Raw genomic sequence first — 25,006 nt, forward strand, 5'->3', positions numbered from 1 at the left:
AGGGAAGGAAAGGGTGGAGAGTGACGTCGAAATTATCGCGTGACGTCATCAACACGCGCTTTTCTAAAAGGGAGCGTACGAGAGAAAGAGAGAGAGAGAGAGCGAGAGGAGTAGCCTAACACAAAGGGGTGATACCACCACCACCACGCAGGTACACGTGTATTTTTCGCGCTATTCGTTATTTCCCGCGCGCTATCGAAATCTCGCGTTTCTATATCCGCCCTTTCTATTTTGAGACCATTTCATATTTCCCACATTCTATTGAAATCTCTTTTTATCGCCTTGTGGCTAAAATTAGCGCCCGTTTCTATTAAAGAGGTATTGAGAAAGACCAGGAGAAATTGCAGTGCCACCAAGGAATGAAAAGAAAACGCTAGTATAATATTATCCCCCGTTAATAGCTTATCTAATTAGGCTTAGCCTATGTAATATTTTCGTCCTCCAGGATTTATATAAATCTTAATTTATTTTGAGGTGGGTGGAGACAATAGGATCCAAGAAAAAAAAGGGTTATATTTGGTATTACGTTACGTAAGATTCCATAGGTTTTTGGAAAATGGATAAATTTCGACACCCGTTTATTACCAGATATAAGTTAATTACATTGAAAATTATTGATCACCTTGAAACTCGCTATGTGGGTATTATATATTGATTGATATGGAGAAACACCTTAGCTAAATTAAAATTATTATTACTTATTTTCTTTTCTATTTATTTATTTATTTATTTTAAGCAGAAAGAAAGTGTCTGTCTTATTTAATTCAAACTGGAATTAATAAAAGTTAAAATCGGAATGAATTAAGTCTCGCGCGTCCTGAAAAACCGGTTTTTAATTTTATTATCATTAAATTGCTAGGCCTAACCTTTTTCATTTTTTCCACCCCCCCCCCCTCCACCCTCCTCTGTCGTTAAGTTTCGTATACAGCTTGGATTAGTTATTTGAATACGGATAATATTTAACATAATCCAGTAGTTTTCCATATAGCTTTGAGGACTCTGAACAGCCTTAGTTCCAATATGGGTTATAGAGGGTAAAACATCTAGGTTTTTATCAATGACCCCGTTAAATTTAAGTAAGAAGCTGAACAGACAATGATTACTAATTTAATAATCCGTAAAACACTCTAATCGTAACTTGTAAACTGTGGAACCAGGGATAGATTTAATTTTAGAAGTAGGAATGGAGAACAGAGTAATGTGGGCGCGCGTCAAAGTCCCGGACCCCCTTCCACGGGACTAGGGGGGGGGAATATAAAGAAGAGGCGGGTCATAGCGACAGAGGTAAAAAAGGAATTACGTATTTTTCGCCGTCCCCGTCAGCAACGTCATCAAAACGTAGTTTAAGTGAGCAGCCAATAAGATAATTTAGAGGAAGGGGCTCTATACTGGGTGGTCTATGATTCGGACTGAAGTAAATACTAACCGCTCTCCATTCCTACTTCTAAAATTAAATCTATCCCTGACAGAACCTACTGTACTTCGGGCCTACCACCCTTTTAGGTGAAGTTGACCTTCTACGAATAGCTTAACCACTCTGTGTAAGTATTTGACGAGCCTAGAGACTAGAGAGAGACGTTTTTATTATTAATTAAAACCAGTTTTTCTTCTACGTCACGTAATGTACATTAGTCGCGGTTTCTCTATCTCTCTCTCTCTCTCTCTCTCTCTCTCTCTCTCTCTCTCTCTCTCTCTCTCTCTCTCTCTCTCTCTCTCTCTCTCTCTCTCTCTCCATTTCTACGTCTTAAAACGTTTTGGCCCGATCTAATGTCTATATAAAGTCAACTCTCTGACGATAAGACGAAACAAGATGTTGTTTTTTTTTTTGTTCTTTTTTTGGAATTAAGGAAGATATGAAAGATTTCATTGCCACGTTTTAAACATACTTATCTCTCGTAAACGGGAATGTTTTAATTGAACATTAATTTACATAGTTTGATTGAGGTTTTTTTTATTTTTGTACAGTTTATCATTATTAAGAATAAATTTCGATTTCGCCCCTGTAAGTTGGCTTCTCCAAAAACACCGGGACTTTTCGGAGAGTATCGCGCAAGGGGTAAAATGAAAAATTATTATTTTTTTTATATAGTTAGAGTTTAATTAATTGTAGACAAAATACAACGTAATTTATATTATTTAACATTTGACCTATATTATGCGTAATTTATATATTACACAACCTTTGACCCACGTGGCGTTTCAAAATTATCCTAAAACAGAGGAATATTTTTGTACATTATAAAATTTATATATATACCTTAACCTTTGAGTCACCTTTGACCCCTTTTAGTTAAGAAAGCTTCTGAAAGCTCACCGGAACGTCTTGGTCAGCATCAACATCATTAGTTTATTATTTTTATTCCTTATTATATATCAAAGCCAGCAGGAAAAGAGGGGAGGGAATTGGATGACCTTAGCAAAGTTAATACTTGACCCAATGACCCCTTAGAACTGCCCTAACTGGGGCCATCGTTAGAAACCTCTTATAATTTTCTATAGGCTTTTATATCTTTCTTTTTTATACGCTTGAAAAAAAAAATATTGAGATTCTTATCAAATGTTTTTGAAAATCACGATGTTTTGGGCCTTTTGGTCATAGAAGTTTTTTTTCTTTTCTTTTCTAAATTACTCCCACGATTTTTATCCGTAATATCTTTATATCATATCAAAACCTTGGTTGGTTTATTGTAACCATAATTTAACCCCGATACATTTTTTTTTTCGTGATTTATATTTCTCTGGTAGAAAAATTTAATATTTTAGATAAAATTGTAATAATTTTCATAAAAGCAGACTCTATTTTTCCCCGTCTACTTTTGAAAAAAAAAGAGCCTATATTCAACGCTAACCTAACCTTACCTTATCTGAACCAAGCCTTAACTACAAAAATCCAATCATTATTCCAATGAGGGTCAGCTTGCCTGCCGCCTTATTACTGTACAAAGGTCAATCGTAAGACCAAGGCCTAAGAAACAATATTACCAGGAGCAGATGACAAATTATTACAGGGGATATTTTACTTCCGCCAATGATTTAACACGTGCTCATAGGAAGAGTCACGTTGTTATGCTACTTATACATTCACCGAAACATACCGTGGGAAACCAAAACAAACACCCATGTAAAAAAATGTTGAAAACATGAAATATTATTTTGGTTTAAGTGTTATTGCCCCACATAGAATTGAACTTGGTCTTGACGTTGAATTTCGCGTAGGCCATTTTTTTGGCTGCTTGCTTCGAAGGTTAGAACTTAGCGCGGCGCCAGTGATAAATATTAAGGAAAAGATTAATTAGAAGAGTTTGACCGGGAAGAAATTTCTTTGAGCCCCCGCAAGTTCAAAATCCTTTAAATTTTAAAAGTAAAAAAATTTTTAAAGAGAATGACCATCACTGCATACCATTCAAGCGGCAAATGATGAAACTTTATCTCATTGTGAGAATTCTATAGTAATAAAGAAAGGTTTAGGCTTAACTGTGTGTATATACAGGGTGTTTTTGAAAGGTCTATCAAAAATGAACGGGGGTGTTCTTTGGGAAATCGATTTCGAGTCGAAAATGTAACTTCTATCTTTAATTTGCAATCAGGGACACTGTTAAGATTGGAGTTTGCTTTACGTATGATCCCTATTAAATTTAATTATGAAACTGAAAGATAATAAGCATTCATTTAGTTAAGGGATCACACGTCGGTATCTTGAAAACTGTGGCTCTTGTGGCCGAAGTCGTACACAAGAACACGCATCCCCTTAAGTTGAGATAACGTTTCCGAAACACCCTGTGTATATGACTCATTAACGGTAAATATAATAATTATGTTTGTCGACTATTATACGAATTAAATCATAAATTATGATACATCAAATTATTTATTTAAACTAAATTAATGTTTGTTTGAAAGCCATTTTAGATAAACGTGCACTGTGTAAGAGCTGATTAGACAACGATGCAAAAGTTATAAAGGCTGTGAGATTTAATTCTCTAACTTAACGTTAATTTTCCATTATCCGTAATAATTCCTCATTAGACATTTGATAATTGATGAGTAGTCGAAGTTATAGGCACCCAATTTAATTTAAGACAAAGAGTCGATATGATCCCCTTCCACATTGTATAACAATATTCATTGTACTCTCTTGTTGAAATGAACCACGAAAACTATCTTTCCTAGCTTATTAAGGTGGTCTCGGTCGATGGCCCACTCTGTTAAACTCTCATGCCATAAACCGTCAGGTTAACTTGAAAATCGTAACTAGTTAAAGGACCCCGGTTTAAGTCAAAATCACTCGCTAACAGGTAAAAGAGCCCAAATCTGAACCGATCATCGCCTTTAATCCCACACTTAAACGAATCCCAGCCCACGGTGTTTTTCGTTTATATAAAGGCAAGGCATTCGCCCACCTGTGAAACAAAATAAGCGTAAGAAAAAAAAGTATACACAGGTACAAAAATGAAAACAAGAGAGACCGATGCCCTAATTAACTATCTTAAAATATATATACAATCAGGGAGAAAATAGGTAAGATGGAGCGGTAATGATGATGTTCCATCCATGCGGCAAATGAAAGTCTCCTAGCGTATTTACTTACCTTGCGCATGCCTCTAGTACCCTTCGGTTTCTACGATTGTTAAGTACTGTTACGTAGCGCCATTGTATTTGTATCAGAACTAGCTTCTGTTTCTAAGACACCCTTCAACCCAATCGAAACACCACTGAGGATGCTGGGAGGACTTCGTTACTGTTCCATAGATGGGGGTACAGACTGCAACGTTATAGATATGGAGATTTCTACTCCATCCCAGCTCCTTCAAGATATAAATCTTCCAAATATACTTAACCCTATAATATACTTAATTATCTTTTTTTCTACGTACATTTCAGTGGTTTAATTTTTATCTTTTTGACTTAATTCGTTAAGGATTAACCCACACCCCCAATTTTTCATTTGTTTCCAAAAAATCTAAAATTTAGAATATTTTCTTTCTGTTTAAAAAGGTTTTTTATCTTTGCTAAGTTTTTCATTTTCTTTTTGGACATGGAACCTTTATGATTCTAATGGCACTTACACGAACTAAATACACGGTAGTACAACTTACTTCTGATAATGAGTATTTATACAGTAGCAAAACGTTCTGCTACAAAATGTAATACGCGAGATTTTTTATAATGATACGTAGGAGCACGAGCCTGAATTCTTTTTAGTAGGTATTTAAAGATGTGAAAACCGAAGTTATTATAACATTAGTAAATTGCAAGCCAAGTTTCTTTATATAATGTGTTCCCAAAAGGGTAATTGTGGGACCGAAATACAGCACGGGTTGTATGGGTATAATCAATTTTGAGTCGAAAATGTTAATTTCTATGACACTTTGTTCTGAAGGTTACCATTCACTAGTTATGATTGAATCCGTGTTTTATGGATGACCCCTTTAATTCAAATTAATAAAAAATGTTTTAGCGGACAAAGGTTAGAAAAAGTAAAAGATTATTGAAGTATTGAACAAAATTTTGTGACTGAAGTTCCAGATATTTTAAATTTTCAGTTTAAGACACGATTATAAAATTATCAATTATTTGGAAAAAAAAAATACCACAACCCTTTTTGGAAAACGCTGTATGTTTTAACCTTATATAGTTTGGTCCTTAGTTACTCTTTATATTAAAATTTCAAAGTCTCTATTACTTGGACAGGTACTTAACGTGTTTTGCTATATAACCCATGTCATCGCGTTATGGAAAGACAGACAGAGAGTGGTGGGTTTGGTCTTAGTTATTCGGTATTTAATACTATCAAATAAATTTTAATGAATTAAATTCTTAACTTCTTTTAATTTATCTCGGACTAAAACATAATTTCGATACATCATCGTGTTCATCTACTTTTGGTTAGAGGGTGGTCTAAGAAATTTAAAAAAATTGAAATTCATAAATTTTTAAAACTTAATATTTTATACTAGAAAAAAGAAAGAAAACATTTTCCAAAAGGTTCAAAGAGAGCGAGCTACTTATTCGTGAACTTTTCTTCTGGTTTTATTTTTTTCCCTATAAAATCACGACATTTTAAAGGATATACTGACTTAATCTTTTCATCTATATATTCCATTACTTGGTAACCTTAGGCAAGGAGAGAGGTAGGGAGGGAGGAGTGGGAGTAAAGGAGAAACCGTTAAAAAATACATTATATCAAGTTTGGGTGATCTTATATAAGACTAACGTAACAATGGTGGGAACGAGACACGGGACTGTAACACGCCTCTTATATTACTCTCTTGAATTCTCGATGGACGTCAAAAATTCCTGGTCATTTTTTTTCTTTTGTTGTTGAAGGGATGGTAAAACAATTTCAGTTTGCTAAGCCTAATTCTTCTGATTCAGTCTTGGCTTTTAAAGGGAACTTGAAGGGTTGAAAACAAGTTGATTTTATTCGCTCAGAAACGTTGATAAAAGTCTGTTTTTCAACTACTTTTCAAAGTTTCTATATTAGGCCTAATTAATAGACGATATTAGGCTTAAAACAATCCTAGATGATATTAGGCCTAAAACAATCCTAGATGATATTAGGCCTAAAACAATCCTAGATGATATTAGGCCTAAAACAATCCTAGATGATATTAGGCCTAAAACAATCCTAGATGATATTAGGCCTAAAACAATCCAAGGCGATATACTTTCCGAATTTCGAACCAAATCGAACTGGCGATCTCATTGACTTTAGGTTTCTTCCAATCAGAGAGTGTATTTAGCCTAAAAATCAACTCAAAAAAATTTTTAACGCGAAAAAAATAACTTGTATGAACCCTTTATTCTCCCTTCAATAAAATCTACCCATTTTCTTTCAAACTAAATATTTTTTTCTTTCTCTCTGAGACCTTGACCAATGGAAAATTTAAATTTGTTTTCAATTTACTCCTTTATCCCGATTTTCATTTCAACCCATGCAGCTTTCACGTTAGGCTTAACTGTCCGCTTCTATTTACTAGTAAAGGATGGTGCGGTTGTTTTTGTTTTTCCCAAAACTGAGAGACTTCCGTAGGATTCCAGGAAAATAACAACGGAGGTGGGAGAGAGAGAGAGAGAGAGAGAGAGAGAGAGAGAGAGAGAGAGAGAGAGAGAGAGAGAGAGAGAGAGAGAGAGAGAGAGAGAGAGAGAGAGAGAGAGAGAGACAGGATAGGGGGAGGGAAGGAAGTTGGAAGAAACTTGGAAGCTCGTGAGAAAAACAATAATCTTTGATCTTCTAGAAAATGAAAAAAGTTCCAAAACAGAAAGCGAGTAATGTTGGGATGAATCATAAGTTTATAAGATATATGTTACATAAGTATGACGCTTCCTATACTTCGTAATGCTAGCTCTAGACTTACAGCTCGAGCTAGTTCGAGAACGACAAGCGAGAATTGAAGTCATACACTCGGTGTTTAATTTTGCAGGACTTCCATCTAGGTCCTATTTAGTCTATTACTAAGCCTTTGACATCGCCTCACCAGGCGTCGCTTTACCTCGAATCTATCACCTACCTCACTCACTTCATGACAAGCTCCAGTTTGTAACCAATGACAAACTTATGGAACATATCTTATGAACTTATGGATGAATGTATTGCATATCTCCTTTCTTTCTGGAAAGAAAAAACTTTACAAGGATATATTTTTTTATGTTTTTTTATTTCTACAAAGAAGGTCTGTAATATCACGAAATGATTTGTAGGTATACATTGTTCCTTTACGAGTTAGATATTAAATCTATAACTTGAACTACAATCTTTTCCTTCACCCCCTCCCCCTTTAAGGTATGATATAAGAATTGCACGAACCTGGCAGTTTTTATAAAAGAATGTGATCTAATTGCGTGATTTTAAAACTCATTAAGAACAAATGTAAGTAACACCCTGTCCCATTAAAAAAAAAAAGATACTTTAATTTAAAATTTAGTTTAGTTTTTAATAGGGTCGAAATTTTGATGATATAAATTAGGGTTAATATCATCATCATCATTCCTAAGCCTAAATCGTACATTTAAAATTTGGTATATTATAAAAATTAATATTTTTATGGTGTATAACGTACAAAGTACTTCCCCAAATATATATATAACTTTTTTAAGGTATCATTTCTATTTTTTGATATACGCTTGAAAATGTATCTTTTTTTGAAAGTTTCATCCAAGACATTTTCCAATTTTAACCCTATTTTCGACTTTTCTTTCTCTCTTTTCGCTCAAACTTTTCGGGTAGTTTGAGTGAAACGTACCTACCGCCCCCTCTCCCCCCCGGGTCTCACATCCATTTACTCTACCACTCCATCGTAGTACGAAAATACGTAAACGCCTCTACGCTAGGTCCCAAAATCCCATTCAGAAAATAAGGTCCCCCTTCAATTGATCCTTCCCTTTTTGGCGCCAAAAAAGAGAAAATTCTGGCGCGTAATCGCCATAGAGAACGGAGGAAAAGAGAGAGAGACGTTGCCATAGCAACCCGTAACGCTTTTCCGAGAATCGGAGAAGGTTGTTGGTTGCCCCTAGCAACCGTATCTAAGAGAACTTTACTCTCTCTAGTAATTTCCAGCGCGATCTGGATTTTTATCTTTTGGCTCGCAGTCGAGTCTCTCTCCCTTTATCTTCTATAGTATTTGACCACGTTTTTAGTCTACGAAAAATCATGACGTAGTTACCTACGTACGGCCGTCTTTTTGATTAAAACAATATCAAAAAAACTATTTTTGGCTTATTTGTTTTTGTGGAGAGCGCGAATGACTTACCGAGGAGGTAAACACGATCGGGAAAGCTTTAGAAAAAGGGGATAAAATTACCCAAAAATATCCCTTTTCATTTGAAAAATGACAAGGTACTTTTTTATATTGGGTTTTTTTTTTCTATGGGGATAAATACCGGATCTATTTATGGGTTCTTTATGACGTCAATGTATGCCAGGTGATATACTTGTTCCATATTTGTACGTATTATTTTGATAGTTCAATTTTAACGTAAATTACATCATAGCAGAAGTATGTACTTGTCTTCTATTATGCCCTTCTGATCATAGACAGAATTTGTAGTATCTGTTCTTTGAAATTTTCCGTAACCAAAGTGATTTGGATGGTGTAAGACATAGACAACATCATTTCCGGAAAGGGCTTTTTACGTTTTGGTTTTAAATTTTTTATCGATTAGATTTAGGCTTAGCTAGAAGATTGTGACTTTCTGATCAAATTAACTTTTATTTTTAGAAACATAATAAATCCTAACTATTATAAATTCTATTTCAAATTCTTTCGATTTTCTTACTTCGATGTTTATATCTGTAACCTTTAGAAAACACTTTTTTTCTAAAACTGATTCGTCCAACACCTGTTGACTGTAACAAGGCAGAATGCGTCAAGTATCCTCAACTTTGACCTTATCAAAAGAGCCGCTCGTGTCTAATATTTTTTTATCCCTAAACCTTACCGTTTTCTTTTTCTTACCCACGTTTTCCGATTTCCGGAGAAATGTCTAACTTTTCTTCTTAGTGAAGGCTTTTTCCTTAAACTACCCTTCCTTTTAAAGGTCAATCTATTTGTTATTCCCCCCCTTTCTATATTAACGGTTTATTTGCTACTGGCGAAAAGGGTAAACACCAAATAAACAGTTTCTAAATAATGGAAGATTGAAGTCGGGATTGTATTTCGCGAGTAAACGACAAGTAATTGTTTAGTTTAACCATTTATGATTTTGTTTAATGGGATATCCCAAATTCCTAAATTATATTTTGGTCAAGGATAATGTTCTTTTTTTCATAATAGGGTGAAGAATTAATTTTTAATTTATTTATTTATTTGGGAGGAGAGGGGGTTCTAATTTCTATATCTGAATGATGAATATTTAATATTTAATAAAGTAGGCCATTTATGTGTTATTTGAAGATGTTTATAGGCCTAATGAGTAATTACACGCAAAATTAAAAAAAAGGTTTTATTTTATTTATTTTACAATATTTACAGTCAATAATCATTTTAAAAGATGGTAATCCTTAGACATTAGGCATCCAATTACTTCCATCCTCAGGCAATAAGTTACCGGTAATTAATAAAACTATATCAACAATCCACCAGATTCCAATACCACCCAAGGTTAGTAGTTTTCCTACTGCAGTCCCAGTATGACCCAAACAGAACCTATCCATTCCCAGGAAGCCCAGTAACAATGAATATAATAATGTTGTCACGAAATAGTGACCTGTATATCTGGCAGGAAGATGTTAATTACGATTATAAGTCATTAATATTTAAATGTGAAGTGTTAATCTTACTTTATGCAAGGAACACCATCCTTGAAGAAGGTTCTATTACCAAAACATTCAATTCCTGGTAAGACTGTGCAGTTGACTGAAGTATTCTGAACGTCAGCGAATTTTTGCCCACCCCACTGTCCCAGATTAACTTCAATTAATTACTATTAATTATTATTAATTATTATTTTTAATATAAAATTACCCTAGTACACCCAAAATTCTTGAGTTCCTCCCTAGCTGTTTCATTCCCTTGTAAATCTACTGGGTCTTCGCAGCTTAGAAACTCATTTGGTCTATAATATGCCTTAATTAAACGGATATCCCTGATAATTACTTAATTTTAATTACTTACAAATAATCGCAACGAACCAAGGGAGCGTGTGGTTCATATTTATTTGAAGGATTGCAATCGCAAGTACTTGCCGAACACTGATTCTCGCCATTTTCAGACCAAGAACCAGTCGTAAATTTAAATAAACATAATATACATGAAACTAGCGCTAACTTCATTGAAAATTAGATTTAATTTGCATTAAATCGCGTTAAAATAGGCTCGAAACCTTAGGCCTAACTCTACTCGGCAAAAACAAAATTCGTCTGCTTCTCATATGACGTAACGTTATGTTACATCTCGTTCCCTGATTAGTAGCGGTCTCTAGTGGTAAAGAAGTGATCTAAAATATTGCGCGGGAAATTTCACTGTCGATTTTCCACGACGTTATCGTAACGCGGGAAATAAGGAGGCGGCAGCTCCCGGCCTCAGACTGTATTAGACCCTACGGGAAAATATATGGTAGTGCCAGCTCCGTTTTTATATGGATAAATATACAAAAATTAAACCAAAAACTTTATTCAAAGTATATTTTATGAATATTTTAGATTTTAGAATAGTTTACGCGTACAAATAACCAGATTATATTAGGCATAATAAACCCAAATGAATATTGACACCATAAGTAATACAACCCCATTGATATTGCACAAAATTTTCCATGTTTTGGGTTCGTGCAGTAATTGTACCGACATTTTGACAAGATCTTCCTCGTTGACAATTTTCGGCTCTTTTTCCGATGTCAATTTTGAACCAAACCCACATAAGCAGTATGTTATCTGTTTAATTTTGGATTGTTGAATGCTAGGACGTTTCGATGCATTTTCGCCTTTCTCAAGGCCCATTTTTAAATTTTCCTCCGAGCTGCCTTTGTCCAACGGTTTAAGTTCTATAACGTTCACCTTAACGTCCAGGCTATTCCTTGTCCAGAATGTTAAACGTTGGTACTGAAATTGAGTAAAAGATGTACCATGATTCCCCAAGAAGATTGTGGTAATTGTTACCTTAATTGCTGGAATTGGTTCGCCCATGAAACTGATTACGATAGTAACCAATGATACTAAGATGAATAAGATACACCCAAAATGAAGGTAATGAACTCTGGATAAGAGAAGTGGTCGGTCATCTAGCGAACCCGATTCGCAAGTTGGTGGAGAATAAGTGAAGTCCAAGACGAATCTGATGACGCCAATGAATAAACCGGACATCAATCCCCAGAACGCGCCCTTTTAGAGATAAAATAATGAAGATAAAGCGTCACTTATTAAGAGTAGGATGGACTAGTAACCTTTTCGTTAACACGATGCCAGAAGATGGCTAGGACATAAACGGCGCAAATTGGAGGTGCCAAGTAACTGATGACGCTTTGGGTGTAATGGAACAATTGACTACCCTGCGCTAGTTTAATCACTGGCATCCAAGCCACGCTGATTGCAACCATTACAACGATGAAGACCCTGAAATGAAACCGAATCTTATCAAAAACGTACTACGAGGGGACGCGTTTAATTACTTACTTTCCGACAATGATAAGTTCAAATTCCGAGGCGTTCTTCCTAATTCGCGCCCAAATATCTATAGTGAAAAGGGTGGAACTACTGTTGAAGACCGACGTTAAGGAGCTCATAACGGCGGATAAAATAACGGACATGATGAAGCCCTTGACTCCACTAGGTGCTAATTTCTTGACCAACAATGGGTAGGCGGTATCCTGACAACCGTAAGGACTACCGCATAATTCTTGGCAAGCTTCAGGAGCTGAGCACGTCATTTCGTCTAAAATTTAACAAACCAGGAATACATATAGAATCATTGTGCCTCCATATATTTCTTTGATAATTTCTACGCGGATTTCGTGGGTCGGGCTTGAGTAGTTACTATCAGTCAGACCTCATAATTTTGACGTTTTTCTAACTGTTATATCATTGGTTGGTAGCAACGCTAGGTCATACGCGTGCGAAAGGTGCTTGGAGCAGCGAGCTAGATTATTCAATAGGTAAAATTAGTCATACATAATGATTAGTCTAGCTCTTCCCACAAAATCCGCCTAGATACGTTGAGAAAATGGCTAAGAAATTACTCCCAGTAGCTGTATGCATTCCTGAAGAAACATATTGTATCTCTGTTGATAATTACCTGGAAATATGATTCTGGCGGCCATTCCCGGAAAAACGAATAGAAATAGTGGCAATATCTTCAAGTATCCAGCCAGAATACAACCCGCTTTGGCGTGACTAACGTTTTTGGCGCATAGTGTTCGTTGTACCAACACCTGATCGGAACACCAACCCCAGACGGCCGAAATGGTCAAACCTATGGTCATTCCCGTCCATGGGAACTGCGGGTCATTGGCTGGTCTTATAAGATGGGAATAATACTCCGTCGGTTTACTGCAAGACTCGTTTTTGACGTTGAAACCAATTAAACTCTCGTTACTGGGTACGACCAATGCAAATTTTTCGTAAATACTTCCTAAACCTCCCACTTCATTTAGCGTCAATATGGCCATTAACGAAGCGCCAGCGATGATTAGAATAGTTTGAACCTGCGTGTTAGTTTAAAATTTTTAAGCATGGCGTGAGTGGATTACGTAATTATATTTAAAATTAATTACCATATCGGTAACCATTACCGCCACCAGGCCACCTAGAAAAATTGAAATTCAATTTTAATATGATAATATGGTAAACATTCGAATGTACACGTAATATCCATATACCTAGAATAGTAAACACCCCCGCGACAGCTAGAAGAGATAATATGGCTGGGTACATGCTCCAGCTCATTACTTTTTCGATATAAGTGACACCGGCGTATAGATCAGCCTGATTAGTTCAAAAATATTGAAATAGATCGTGCCAACACCTGTCTTTGTCCTTGAATTCAATTTAAAGAGGAATTGAAATGGCCAGACAACCATATTGGGGTTGAAAATGGCACGATTTTTTACCCCCCATATAGACAGGTGGCCCTGGTCCCTAGAAGATACGGACCCTGGGATTGCCCCCCCTCTCGCGACGACCCTGGACTCGCTAAGCCTTTCTTTCAAAACATGATTGAGAGTGACCATTTCATACTCCCTTTTAAACGTATACGTTACCGATGTTCGAATAAAAATTGACAAAATTAAAGACAATATCGTTAAGTATATTTGGATTCTTTGACCACCGAAACGTTTCCTCAAGTACTCTGGCATGGTGTACACTTGTCCAGCCAAATATACCGGAACGAATAACCATCCCAATAAAAGCAAGACGAACATTGTCTAAAATTCCGAGTTAATTAAATTCGCTTTCGAATCAAAATATAGCATATTTTATTGGGATCGTGTAAGTTTACGTTCAATTCGAAGCCAGCGATGCCTATTCCATCCTTAGCCCCTGATCCCGTTAATCCAATGAAATGGGTGCTTCCAAAATTACTCGCGAAAAGTCCGCAACCCACCTGGAAGAGAAACCACGCGGAATTCGACAATTCAAATGAATGTAACTGGTATGGTGTAAGGTACTTACAAGGAACCAATTCATATTTCTGCCGGCCAAAAAGAATCCACGTAGACTATCGTTTTCTCCTTTTCTGGACGACTATCAATTACAATTAATAATTCATAAAGGGTGTTCCAAAAACGATGGTAGGACCGAAGACATGGACAATTTAGAGAAACCAACATACAGGGGCGAGGACGCCATTGTGCCAAGAAGCAACCCCCAATTGAAGCCCGAGTTTACTACAAACGAGAGGATAGCAACTAGGACTACCCCTAGCGGTGGTTCTTGGCAAGATGGAGAATACCCCAATGGCAACCACGCCCTTGTGTGTTGGTTTCTCGGTAATTAATACCCTAAATGTTCTATTTTTAGTCGAAAATGTAACTTGTACGACATTTTCTTACAGGACCACCCTAGTGTGTTTTACGGATGACCCCTTAAATTTAAATAAGAAACTGAAAGAAAGTGCTAATTTAATTTAGGGGTCATCCATAAAACACTCCAATCGTAAATGGTCGGAACTACGTCATAGAAGTTACATTTTCTACTCAAAATCGCCGTTAATTTGGCAATAATAGCTTTTTCGACTTACCCATATTCCTAAGCCCAGAATGAATACAAAATAACCGATTAATATAAGAAAATCGATTAATTTGAAATCGCTGTGTTCTTCCATTTTATTTCAAACTTTTCTTGTTACGCGAGCTTCGGACTTGCAGTTGAACCAAATGACTTTACTCTCGCCTTAATAGTTATTAATTAAATTACCATAAATTAATCACGCGGAAATTTTATATAATAGGATCTCAGTTGATAACCAAAATTATTTCGTGATTGTTTTAGAATTGCTATTGTTTTGTATTTCGATTAATTCAAAGAAATCGAGTTATTGATATTTTCATTAATTTTTATATTTCTTTATCCTGTTTTTGCATATAATTAAGTACATCTCTTTTATTGTTATTTTGCCGTTACGCTAGTCGTAGACTTTTATCTTAAAAACAGTAGAGAAAATTACAGAATTGCTTGCCAAAACCCCGCTCAGTTTTGATTTCATACACCAAGAAAATATTTACTACGAATGTTAGTCAGAACCAAAATACTTCCAATCTACACTGTTGGAAAATTACATATATATGTATTGCGAATGTTATCTCTCGTCCTTTAATCTAGTATGTCAATTCGTGAGAACTAGCTTCTATTTTTAAATGGCGCTATGCGGCGGCATTTAACAATCACTAACCAGGGATAGATTTAATTTTAGAAGTAGGAATGGAGAACAGAGTAATCTGGGCGCACGTCAAAGTCCCGGACCCCCTTCCCTGTAACGGGATGGGGTATTAAAGAAGAGGCGGGTCATAGCGAGCGACAGAGGTAAAAAGGAATTACGTATTTTTCTCCGTCCCCGTCAGCAACGTCATTAAAACGTAGTTTAAGTGAGCTATTAAGATAATTTAAACTTTTCGTTACGTGTTGGAGGGAGGGGCTCTATACTGGGCTACGAGTTGGACTGAAGTCGTTCTCCATTCCTACTTCTAAAATTAAATCTATCCCTGCCCTAACCTAGAAAATATAAGGGGTTGTTAAGTGCGCAAGGTATTCTGGGAGACTTACATTGAAGCGCTGCTATGACCCACCAACATATCTACTCCATCTCAGCTCTTTCTTCCAAACCTACACTGTAGACTGTTCGATGTTATCGCAAAAAATCTTGTTCGGTGAATACATTAACCCTAAGCGGACAAATCGCAAATTGCGTGACATCAACGAAATTGGTTACATTTTCTGTTGAAGGAATTAATTTTGGCTTCGAATTATGTAGCTAATAACTGTATTTAAGGAAAAATGTAAATGTTTCTTTCAATATAATTGTCTTCATTCGACTTTCGTACCTTGAAATCCTTATTTGAATAGAAAACTTTGATTCCAGTCAAATTACATATACATTGTTTTGCAGACTAGGAGGAATCATACCATTTACACATGGATGCCAGGATAGTTCGAGAACAAAAAGTTCAGACTAATTTGTCCTCCAAGTAGCTTGGCCTCCTTGTGTAAATGGTATGTATCCTCCTAGTCTGAAAACTATGAATACCGAATTTTCTGGTATTTAACAAAAGTTTTAAACTATATAATATTATATTTCTAACTTTTAAAAATAATGAAAGTAGTTAAAATTTGATTTTTAAATTTTAATTAAACAATATAATAAACATACATGATATACATTAAATCAGTGCTGAACAAAATCATTAGGGAAAATGTGTGATTATGAAATAATACTCGAATTATGAAATAATACTCGAATTATTTTGTCCAATGAGAGCACCGAATATTTATAATTTTAACAATCACTAAAAATGAAAAAGCTAAAAGCAAGAATGTAAAATTAATTATTTTATAACTTAATACTTTTGGGAAAAAACAATTAAGGGCTACGCAAAATATGCCCAAATAAATATTGCCACGACTAAAAGGATAAAACCATTGATGTCGCAAATTATCTTCCATTTCTTTGGTTCGTGTAGTAGCTTAGCTGAAATTTTGATGTCTTCTTCAGCCGTGGTAACCGGAACCGGTGCCGGTATTGATTCTTCATTGTTTAATGAACTAAAACCGCACACAAAATAAAGCAATCGCTTCCATTGTGATAGACTGCCTGTTAAGAAGAGTTAAATTGATTGATCAAAAATTATCTCTACCGTTATCATAATTAAACCTACTCCGGTAGACAGTGTCAGGTGTGGCGCTCGAGCGTATGCCCCTAATTTCAACGTCTTCTTTGTTAAAGTACACCGTATCCAGTTTCTCGCTGCTTTCCAATATGGTATTGGGTGTCGTTTTACCACTTTCTTCGTCTATATTATCGGACATTTCTACGTTGAGTTCTCTGCTATGACGCGTCCAGAAGGTTAATCTTTGTATCTACAATTTAAATTACTTTTTCAGACGAAAGCTCTTTTGTTTTTAACTTTGGTTGTCTTTACTGACGTGTTTGACATGAATGGGTTTAGTTAGCAAACTGATCGTGATAGTTACAAACCCAACCAATAAGAATAGGAGACATCCAAAATGAAGGTAATGAACTTTGGACAGGATGAGGGGTCGGTCATCCGGCAACCCTGAATCGCAAGTCGGTGGAGGGAAGGTGAATTCCAAGACGAATCTAGCAATACCAACCACTAGACCAACCATCAAACCCCAGAAGGCACCCTGTTTCGATATGAATTAGTCATTACGTAGAAGTCGTTACTATAGTTACTATTTGTCTGATCATGACAAACCTTTTCATTTATACGATGCCAGAAAACCGCCAGAACAAAGACCGCGCAAATTGGTGGAGCCAAGTAACTTATAATACTTTGAGTGTAATGATACAGTTGACTACCCTGGGCGAGTTTAATGACTGGTACCCAAGCAACGCTAATTGCCACCATTAAAACGATAAACAACCTGTAATTGGGATTAATTATTTAGATCATGACTTTTACTCTGCTTGAATAAGTACAACTAACTCACTTTCCGACGATAATTAACTCCATTTCCGATGCGTTATTCCTAACCCTCGTCCAAATATCCATGGTAAAGAGCGTTGAACTACTGTTGAAGACGGAAGTCAATGAACTCATGACTGCCGCTAAGATGACGGACATAATAAAGCCCTTAGCACCAGCTGGCATCAACCTAGAGACTAGTAATGGATACGCAATATCGTTGCAACCGTACGGGCTTCCGCAAAGTTTTCTACAAGCTTCCGGAGCTGAACACGACATCTCATCTGTCAAATATGAAAGATTAGTAAATAATTATTCATCGAAGGAATATAGACAATGGAAAAGTACTTGGAAATAAAATTCTCGCTGCCATTCCTGGGAAGACGAATAAAAATAATGGTAGTACTTTCAAGTACCCGGCCAGGACGCAACCACCCTTAGCGTGACTGACGTTCTTGGCGCAGAGCGTCCTCTGTACTTGTACTTGATCCGAACACCAACCCCATACGGCTGATATGGTCAAACCGAATGTCATTCCTGTCCATGGTAATTGAGTGTCATTGACAGGACGCAGGAGATTGAAGTAGTATTCGGTTGGTTTGCTACAAGACTCGTTAAAAGCGTCACGACCCACAAAGGTTTCGTTGTAAGGTACGGCCGATGGGAAGTGATCCTTGATTGCGTTGTGCCCTCCGACTTCGAGTAACGTCAGGACGGCCATGACTGACGCGCCAATTATGATAAGGACAGTTTGAACCTACGCAAGTCAAAGTTAGTTTCGAAATCCCAACATCATATAGGAATTGGCGATATTATTTACCATGTCAGTGTACATGACAGCAACCAATCCGCCTGAAAGATATCTTCGTTAAACTTAAATAGGCTAGATTGTCAATTGATTACTTATACCTCCTATCGTGAACACTGCTGATACAGCCAAAAGCGCGCAAATTGCTGGATATGTGTTCCATTTCATCGTCTGTTCAATGAACGTGGCGCCTGCGTACAAATCTGTAGATACTCTCATAAAAACGGACATAATGAGGGCCAAAACAGATAGGTAAATTTGGATCCTTTGACCACCCAATCTTCTGCGTAAATACTCGGGCATGGTGTATACCTTTTGAAAGAATTACATAATTGGTCATCCTCTTATGACACCTATCCTATCTTTAAACGTACTTGTCCAGCCAAGTAGACAGGGACAAAAACCCATCCCAAAAGCAGTAGAACGAACATTGCCTAAAATAAACATTTGGTTATTTCAGGTATATGAGATTATAATTAGGACCCACATTCAGTTCAAATCCCGCAATTCCTACGCCAGATTTGGCTCCAGACCCGGTTAAACCAATGAAATGGGTACTTCCAATGTTTGTGGCGAAGAGACCGCTTCCAACCTAGACGATTGTAGAATTACGTTAATTATACGCTTATAGGCATGTAGATGTGTTAGCTTACTAAAATCCAGTTCATGTCTCTACCAGCCAGGAAAAACCCACGAACGCTATCGTTACCGCTACGTCTAGCAGCCTTTATTCAAATTTTAAAATATTACTTTTATTATGTTCAGGATTATGTGGCATACGCTAGTTAATAGTGTTTACTATTCTGAGTTCGTTGCCATTGCCACAGAAGTATGGACTTAATGTTTAAAGAGAACCCTGCAGTTCTATAGAGCTATTTCAGAATATTAGTGTGACGTCACCCATGTTATTTGCCCATAGAACCAAAACGGTACCAAACATGAACGCCCACTGCCAAAGCTAAGTTCCCCTGACGTTTTACATGGACACTGACGTCACAACTGAGATAGCTCTATTATTTTTACTTTTTTACATCTTCACGCCAATGAAGATAGTTTTGTGAACCCTTTCTTTCACGCGAAACGCGAACGTTGGACGTCAAACGTCTGCCTTCGCTATAGAGTCATTCCTCGACGTCCGACGTTCGCCTCTGTTGCTAAAAACTAACCATTAGATTTTGGGTTTCCTTTTGGTGGGAAACTTTAGTTCACTGGTTCGAAAAACATCGAGCTCAGAGGTTTGTAAATGAAAAGTCGAAGCTTTTCTGGCAATATTCATTATTTTAAACAAATAATTCTTACCCAAATTCCAATTGCAAGAATGGCAATAAAATATCCAACGAGGATAACCAGATCCAAAATTTCAAATTCTGAATTTTGTTGAATCATTTTTGACGCTTAACTCAGGGAGTAACTTCTGTTGCTTGAAAGTTCAACTCGACTTCTAAAGCGCTTTTGTTTTTGTAACCCCTAGCGGCTCTCGCAATTAAAAGTGAATTAAATGGTTCATACACTATACCACGCTATACCACCTCCACGAAATATTTGATGGATTTATTCATTTCTTCCCTCCTTTTATATTATTTGGGGTTTGGTTATTTATCTTGAACTTGAACCCCTCTCACGCGGATATCATTTATTTAACACTCTTTAATCGAATTAGATAACAATTCCTTATCTGTCTCGTTGCTAACTCGTGCTATAAACCGAAAGATTAACGTGTTTTATTCCTATTAAATAGTCCTGAAAATAACCCAAAAAAAGGAAACTCTATACACAATTTCTATAATTTAATTTCTCATTATCAGCACCTTTTCGTAGCGTAAACTAGTCCAAGAAACTTTAGAAAAATGGAAATGGTCCTAAATCAAAGGCTATAAACTTTTTATATTTCAAAGGTTTCCACACGTACTTGATATCCTCTAATTTTTAATTATATTATTGCGTCTAGTCTACCAATAAGTCTAGTCAAGGTTGAAAATAAAATTATGAAACTTTTATTGAAAAGTTCTTGAAGAGGATGCGTGTCAGAACAATAATTGCGCAAAACAAACACGTGAAAGTCATTCGTAGAAATCTCTGTTGATAACTTGTTTGTTGCATGCTTCTTTATGAGAGACTTTTCCTTCTATTGAATTTTAAAAATAAATATCTTTTTTTTATTGTTATACAAGAACTTTATTGATATTAGAGACAGTGTATTATCAGCCTGTTTTTAGATTCTGTAATTCATCTTATCGTTATCAACCGCAATCACTATTACCACATTCTTTGATAAGAAAGAAAAACCGAAAGCATTGTTAATTATTCATCGAATCACGCTATTTTCACATGATGACATTGAAAATAACTATAAAGACGTGTTAAAACTTTATTTAGAATCTTCATTTCATTATAATTTATAAATTTTTCGTCAATTAGTTATTAATTCTGTAAAATATTCCATTTTCTTTATGAAATCATTGAAAAAAACGTGTTCAATATATTTTCGAGTTTCGCGCCTCTTTATCCTCATTGGTTATAAGGTAACACGTGATGTTTAAAGGGCCCTACTCTCACGTGCGCGCGTCTCGCTGTCTCTTTAAATTTATCGTCTGCTTATGAACATTTTTTTTAAACATTTCGGCAAGGCTTACAAATCTCTTAAATTTTTAATTGATTAATTTAATTTTAAAAGTTAACAAATTCTTAAATTATATTTAAACCATGCCGCCCGAAAAGAAAAGACCACCGAATACAGTTTTAAGTCACCAAACCGCCATAAAAATATGTCAGCAAGAAATAACCAAATATGATTTAAGAGTCAAAGCTTTCATCCAAGTAAGCAATATGTTTAGGAATTTGAAAACCGACCTATGAAATTAAATTTCTGGGAAATTTAAAAATTAATTATGAAAATAGGATATTAGGGAATGTACCGGTCCAAGAGAAGTGTTAAATACCCTAAACTTAAGAGTTGGGGAGAACTTGAATAAGTTGAAAGAAGCTATTGATGTAAATACTTAATTTTTATTCATAATTGAGGAGTTTTATAGATTGGTGTTCAAGATATTTATATATTTAGGAACTTGAAAGGATAGCTTTTGAACAAGACAAAAATGATGAAAGGCAGTCTTTGTTACAAGAGGTTGAGTCCAATCGTAAACATCTTTCTAAGTAGGCCCCTTTACCTTAAGTTAGCAATCTTCTCCTTATTTTAATGAGAATTAAATTAATTTAATTACCAGCAATATTGGGTCTTTGAGAAAAGCAAATCTATCCAGTAACACGGTTATAAACCAAAAGACTAGGGAAGATCTATTTTCTAGCAGCTCATCTGAACTTAGACAACGGTAATTATGTCCCTGTAGTTCATACCAAAACACGTACTGAACATTAAAGAATTACAATTACATATTAAGCCCAAAAGCTGGGAAAGAAAGTTTGGTCCAAACAACATCTTCTATTACTGATAATTTATTATCAATCAGTCGACAACTTGCAAATCAAGTACAACAGAGTGAACAAACCCTTGAATCTTTGGGTAATAATTTCTAATAAAAGATTTTCATCTTCAATCTTACAAACTTTGTTTGTTTGTTTGTTAGTTGGCTCTTCTGGTGCTATAGAGGATACTCACGAAGAGTATAAGGCCATGGGCAGTGTCATTAGCCAATCTAAGCAATTGCTAACAAAATATGGTCGCAGGGAATGCACTGATAGAGTCCTGATTATTGTTGCATTCCTCTTCTTCTTTTGCTCAGTCCTTTATGTAATACGTGACAGATTATTTTAATTAAGATAATAGTCTTTCTTCATTTTAAATTCCAATTTACCAATGTATCTTCTATTATCTCCCCATTGAGGAAACCCTAAAGCTAATGCAATCAAAAGCAAAATTAAATTAGTAGTTTTAATTGATGATTTGTGACTTTTGAGGTGCCAAAATTTATCACTCTTAGCTTTATAATATCTTTCTCTTCACCACCCTGTGATCTAAATGTGGTTTTGGGTATGATAATGTTATGATAATATATGTAATATAAAACCGCCAATTATGTGGTAATATATGTAAGAATGTTTGACCATATGATTTATTTCATATGATCATGATTGATTGTTGATTGTAAAAGAGATATTATTTTCAATAAATCTCAATATTCCAAGTGTGAAAAACATTCTCCATAAATAAATTCAAATTATAACACTAAAATGAGTAAATGAGGTTATTATTTTTATTCAACAAATTATAATTATATTTGACATACGGGGGTCGGGGCTTTTTTATTTCTTACAATGTTTAAATATGCTAAAAGGTTTGTTTTGTTAATTAATTAATTTGGAAGCAATTGGAAGGATTAATGATCCAGATTAACTGCGCGGGTAAAAATTATTATATCCCAGCTAAGTTATTTAATTATAAAAATATTAATTATAAGCTTACTACTAATGATAACAATAAATGACTGTTAAATATCTTTTAAAATTTGACAAATCTATCAAGCATATATATCCATTCATGTTTTTCTTTGTTTAAAAATATTAAAATAGTTAATTTATGATTTTAAAGAGCCTTAGTGCAAAATTTAAGTTTTGAATTTTGAAATATTCTTTTTTTTTTAATTCAGGCTTCTTGTTTCGTTTTTTAATTGCCAAAAATTTGGAAGGGGGTCAAAATTAAAGCATAAACAATTAATTAACTTGATTTTAGTAGTCTCATATTATATATATATATATATATATATATATACACATCTCTTAACCTTATTATTTTTACAATAAACTAAAATGATAGTAATTAATCCCAATATTATATATATATATATATCACATATCTTTAATAATAAATCATTAATCTAACAAATTATCTAATTAATTAACAAATTGAAAAATAAAACGGTAATTAAAAATAGTATTTTTAAAAAGTCTTGCACACTGTTTAGAAAAACTCCTGAGAACTTACATAGGCCTCTTTTTTATTTCTTTTTTTTTTTTCTTATAAAACTATGAACTCACTTTCAATTTTCTTTTTGACTAGGCCTATCACATCACGTCATGAATCAATTTTTACTCAATTTAGATTATAAATTTCTAAACTGAGTGCTTGTTCGTTTTCATTATATAACCAAGAAGTGATATCTAGTTTACTAGGGAGAAGGTATAAATTCGCCACATTTCTAGCAGCTTTATCTCCAGTCCAAACGTAGCCTGTCCGGAGTTAATCCCCGCCGCCTCTAAATTATAACCAGCAGCATCTCATTGGTTCTTGAAAACTCACGTCAGCACAACGCCAATGACGAAAATTACAATCATATTTTCCGACTGAGGAGAGGCAGCGAAATAGCCCGACCTCCTTTTACGTCCCCCCCCCCCTTGGATTTTGAAAGGGGGACTGGGACTATGGCGCGCGAATACTTAATCATCTTAAAACTTCTCCCTAGTAAACTAGATATCGCTTCTTGATATAACATTGTATTTTTAATCCCATAGAGAAGGCATTAGAAATAGATAGAAATAATAATAATAAGCAATATATAGCCTTAATAGATAACAATATTTTTAAATAGTGTACGTACGTTACTTTTGACATTCTAGCATTCAAATTAATTAACACTGGGATGATTAATAGTGGCAAATAATTTGGCTTTTCCCATTTACATTATCTTAAAGAGAGGGGGTGATTGACGTCAGTAGTTTTGTGGAGATTTAATTTAGAGTTTAGTAGAACTTGTCAATGTTATGTTTGTCAATTGAGTCAAGATTTACCCTCTTTTTAACTTCAACTTGATTGAATGTCTGACAAACTATTGTTCAAGTCAGTACTGCGTTTCTTCATATTGTTTCTGTTTAGATTTTAAAACTTGTCAGTCAATGTCGTGTTTGTCAAGAAATAAGATTTTAAACATTGTCAATGTTATGTTTGTCAAGATATAAATTCTAACTTCATCTTGACAATGTTATTCAAATTCAAATGAATCCCACATTCTTCTCTAATATTAAAAGTTTTAATTAAACAACGTCTTAAATTTAAATAAGTATTTTTTTTTGATAAACTAATTAATTTAATAACTAAGCGATATTGAATATTGATTACTTTAATGATTTTAACTTTTTTTTTTGTCAAGATATCTTATAGTTAGATATTTCTTTTAAGAGAGATAAGAGCTTTTTGTACAATTTAGGGGCATTAACATGCTCATCAGTTTTATTATCACAGTCAGGTTCCATCTGTAAATATATTTGTAATCAAACTAAATCATTCTTTTTTTTTAGTTATTTTAAAAGAGTTGGAAACATTCTCTTAATTAATTCCCACCATTTCATTATATTTACAAGTAAATAAAAAACTTACAAACCTAAACCCGGGAATAAATACTTCTTAAAGGAAAAGGTCAGGTAACATAACATAACATTATACCTTAAAAGAATAGCCTTTTTCTAAATACATAAGGAAAAATATTTCAAAAAAATAAATGATATCTTATTACAAAATAATTAGCATTTAATTAGTCTTAAAAACAAGGAGTACTGCGCTGCTATTGCTTTAGTGGCGTCTGCTAGCCAGAACCTCTTACCCCTACAGGATTGGTTGAATTCTCACAGGCTGAGAGGTAAGGGGTTCTGGCTAGCAGACGCCATTAAATTAAT

The 25,006-nt window shown here is 35.0% G+C and overlaps 4 protein-coding genes across 4 annotated transcripts; 1 reads left to right on the plus strand and 3 right to left on the minus strand.

Annotated features, from left to right (window-relative positions):
- Positions 1–9,928: 9,928 nt before the first annotated feature.
- amrt (TM2 domain-containing protein 2 amaretto) lies at positions 9,929–10,857 on the minus strand. Its single transcript, XM_089839326.1, has 4 exons — positions 10,614–10,857; positions 10,464–10,554; positions 10,280–10,395; positions 9,929–10,214 (listed from the first exon to the last, which is right to left on the minus strand). Exons 1-4 carry the CDS (start codon positions 10,769–10,771, stop codon positions 10,001–10,003), a joined length of 579 nt encoding a protein of 192 aa, XP_089695452.1. The 5' UTR covers positions 10,772–10,857; the 3' UTR covers positions 9,929–10,000.
- Positions 10,858–11,117: 260 nt separating this feature from the next.
- On the minus strand, positions 11,118–14,232 carry LOC149717532 (sodium/glucose cotransporter 4-like). Its single transcript, XM_089839316.1, has 10 exons — positions 14,105–14,232; positions 13,932–14,036; positions 13,693–13,857; positions 13,312–13,417; positions 13,207–13,238; positions 12,729–13,137; positions 12,110–12,368; positions 11,881–12,049; positions 11,597–11,818; positions 11,118–11,539 (listed from the first exon to the last, which is right to left on the minus strand). Exons 1-10 carry the CDS (start codon positions 14,117–14,119, stop codon positions 11,180–11,182), a joined length of 1,842 nt encoding a protein of 613 aa, XP_089695442.1. The 5' UTR covers positions 14,120–14,232; the 3' UTR covers positions 11,118–11,179.
- Positions 14,233–16,373: 2,141 nt separating this feature from the next.
- On the minus strand, positions 16,374–20,011 carry LOC149717533 (sodium/mannose cotransporter SLC5A10-like). The gene is made up of 12 exons (XM_089839713.1): positions 19,682–20,011; positions 19,036–19,107; positions 18,870–18,974; positions 18,757–18,816; positions 18,484–18,694; positions 18,395–18,426; positions 17,923–18,331; positions 17,600–17,858; positions 17,365–17,533; positions 17,072–17,293; positions 16,804–17,005; positions 16,374–16,739 (listed from the first exon to the last, which is right to left on the minus strand). The coding sequence occupies exons 1-12, from the start codon at positions 19,766–19,768 to the stop codon at positions 16,516–16,518; spliced, it is 2,052 nt and encodes a 683-aa protein (XP_089695839.1). The 5' UTR covers positions 19,769–20,011; the 3' UTR covers positions 16,374–16,515.
- A 953-nt stretch (positions 20,012–20,964) lies between these two features.
- On the plus strand, positions 20,965–22,534 carry LOC149717534 (vesicle transport protein SEC20-like). The gene is made up of 6 exons (XM_089839970.1): positions 20,965–21,199; positions 21,281–21,373; positions 21,444–21,535; positions 21,607–21,711; positions 21,781–21,902; positions 21,967–22,534. Exons 1-6 carry the CDS (start codon positions 21,086–21,088, stop codon positions 22,152–22,154), a joined length of 714 nt encoding a protein of 237 aa, XP_089696096.1. The 5' UTR covers positions 20,965–21,085; the 3' UTR covers positions 22,155–22,534.
- Positions 22,535–25,006: the final 2,472 nt, after the last annotated feature.

The sequence above is a fragment of the Phalangium opilio genome, unplaced genomic scaffold (genome assembly GCF_054372755.1).
Source record: "Phalangium opilio isolate 3A_F unplaced genomic scaffold, DU_Popi_V2 ptg000003l_1, whole genome shotgun sequence".
Classification (NCBI taxonomy): domain Eukaryota; kingdom Metazoa; phylum Arthropoda; class Arachnida; order Opiliones; family Phalangiidae; genus Phalangium; species Phalangium opilio.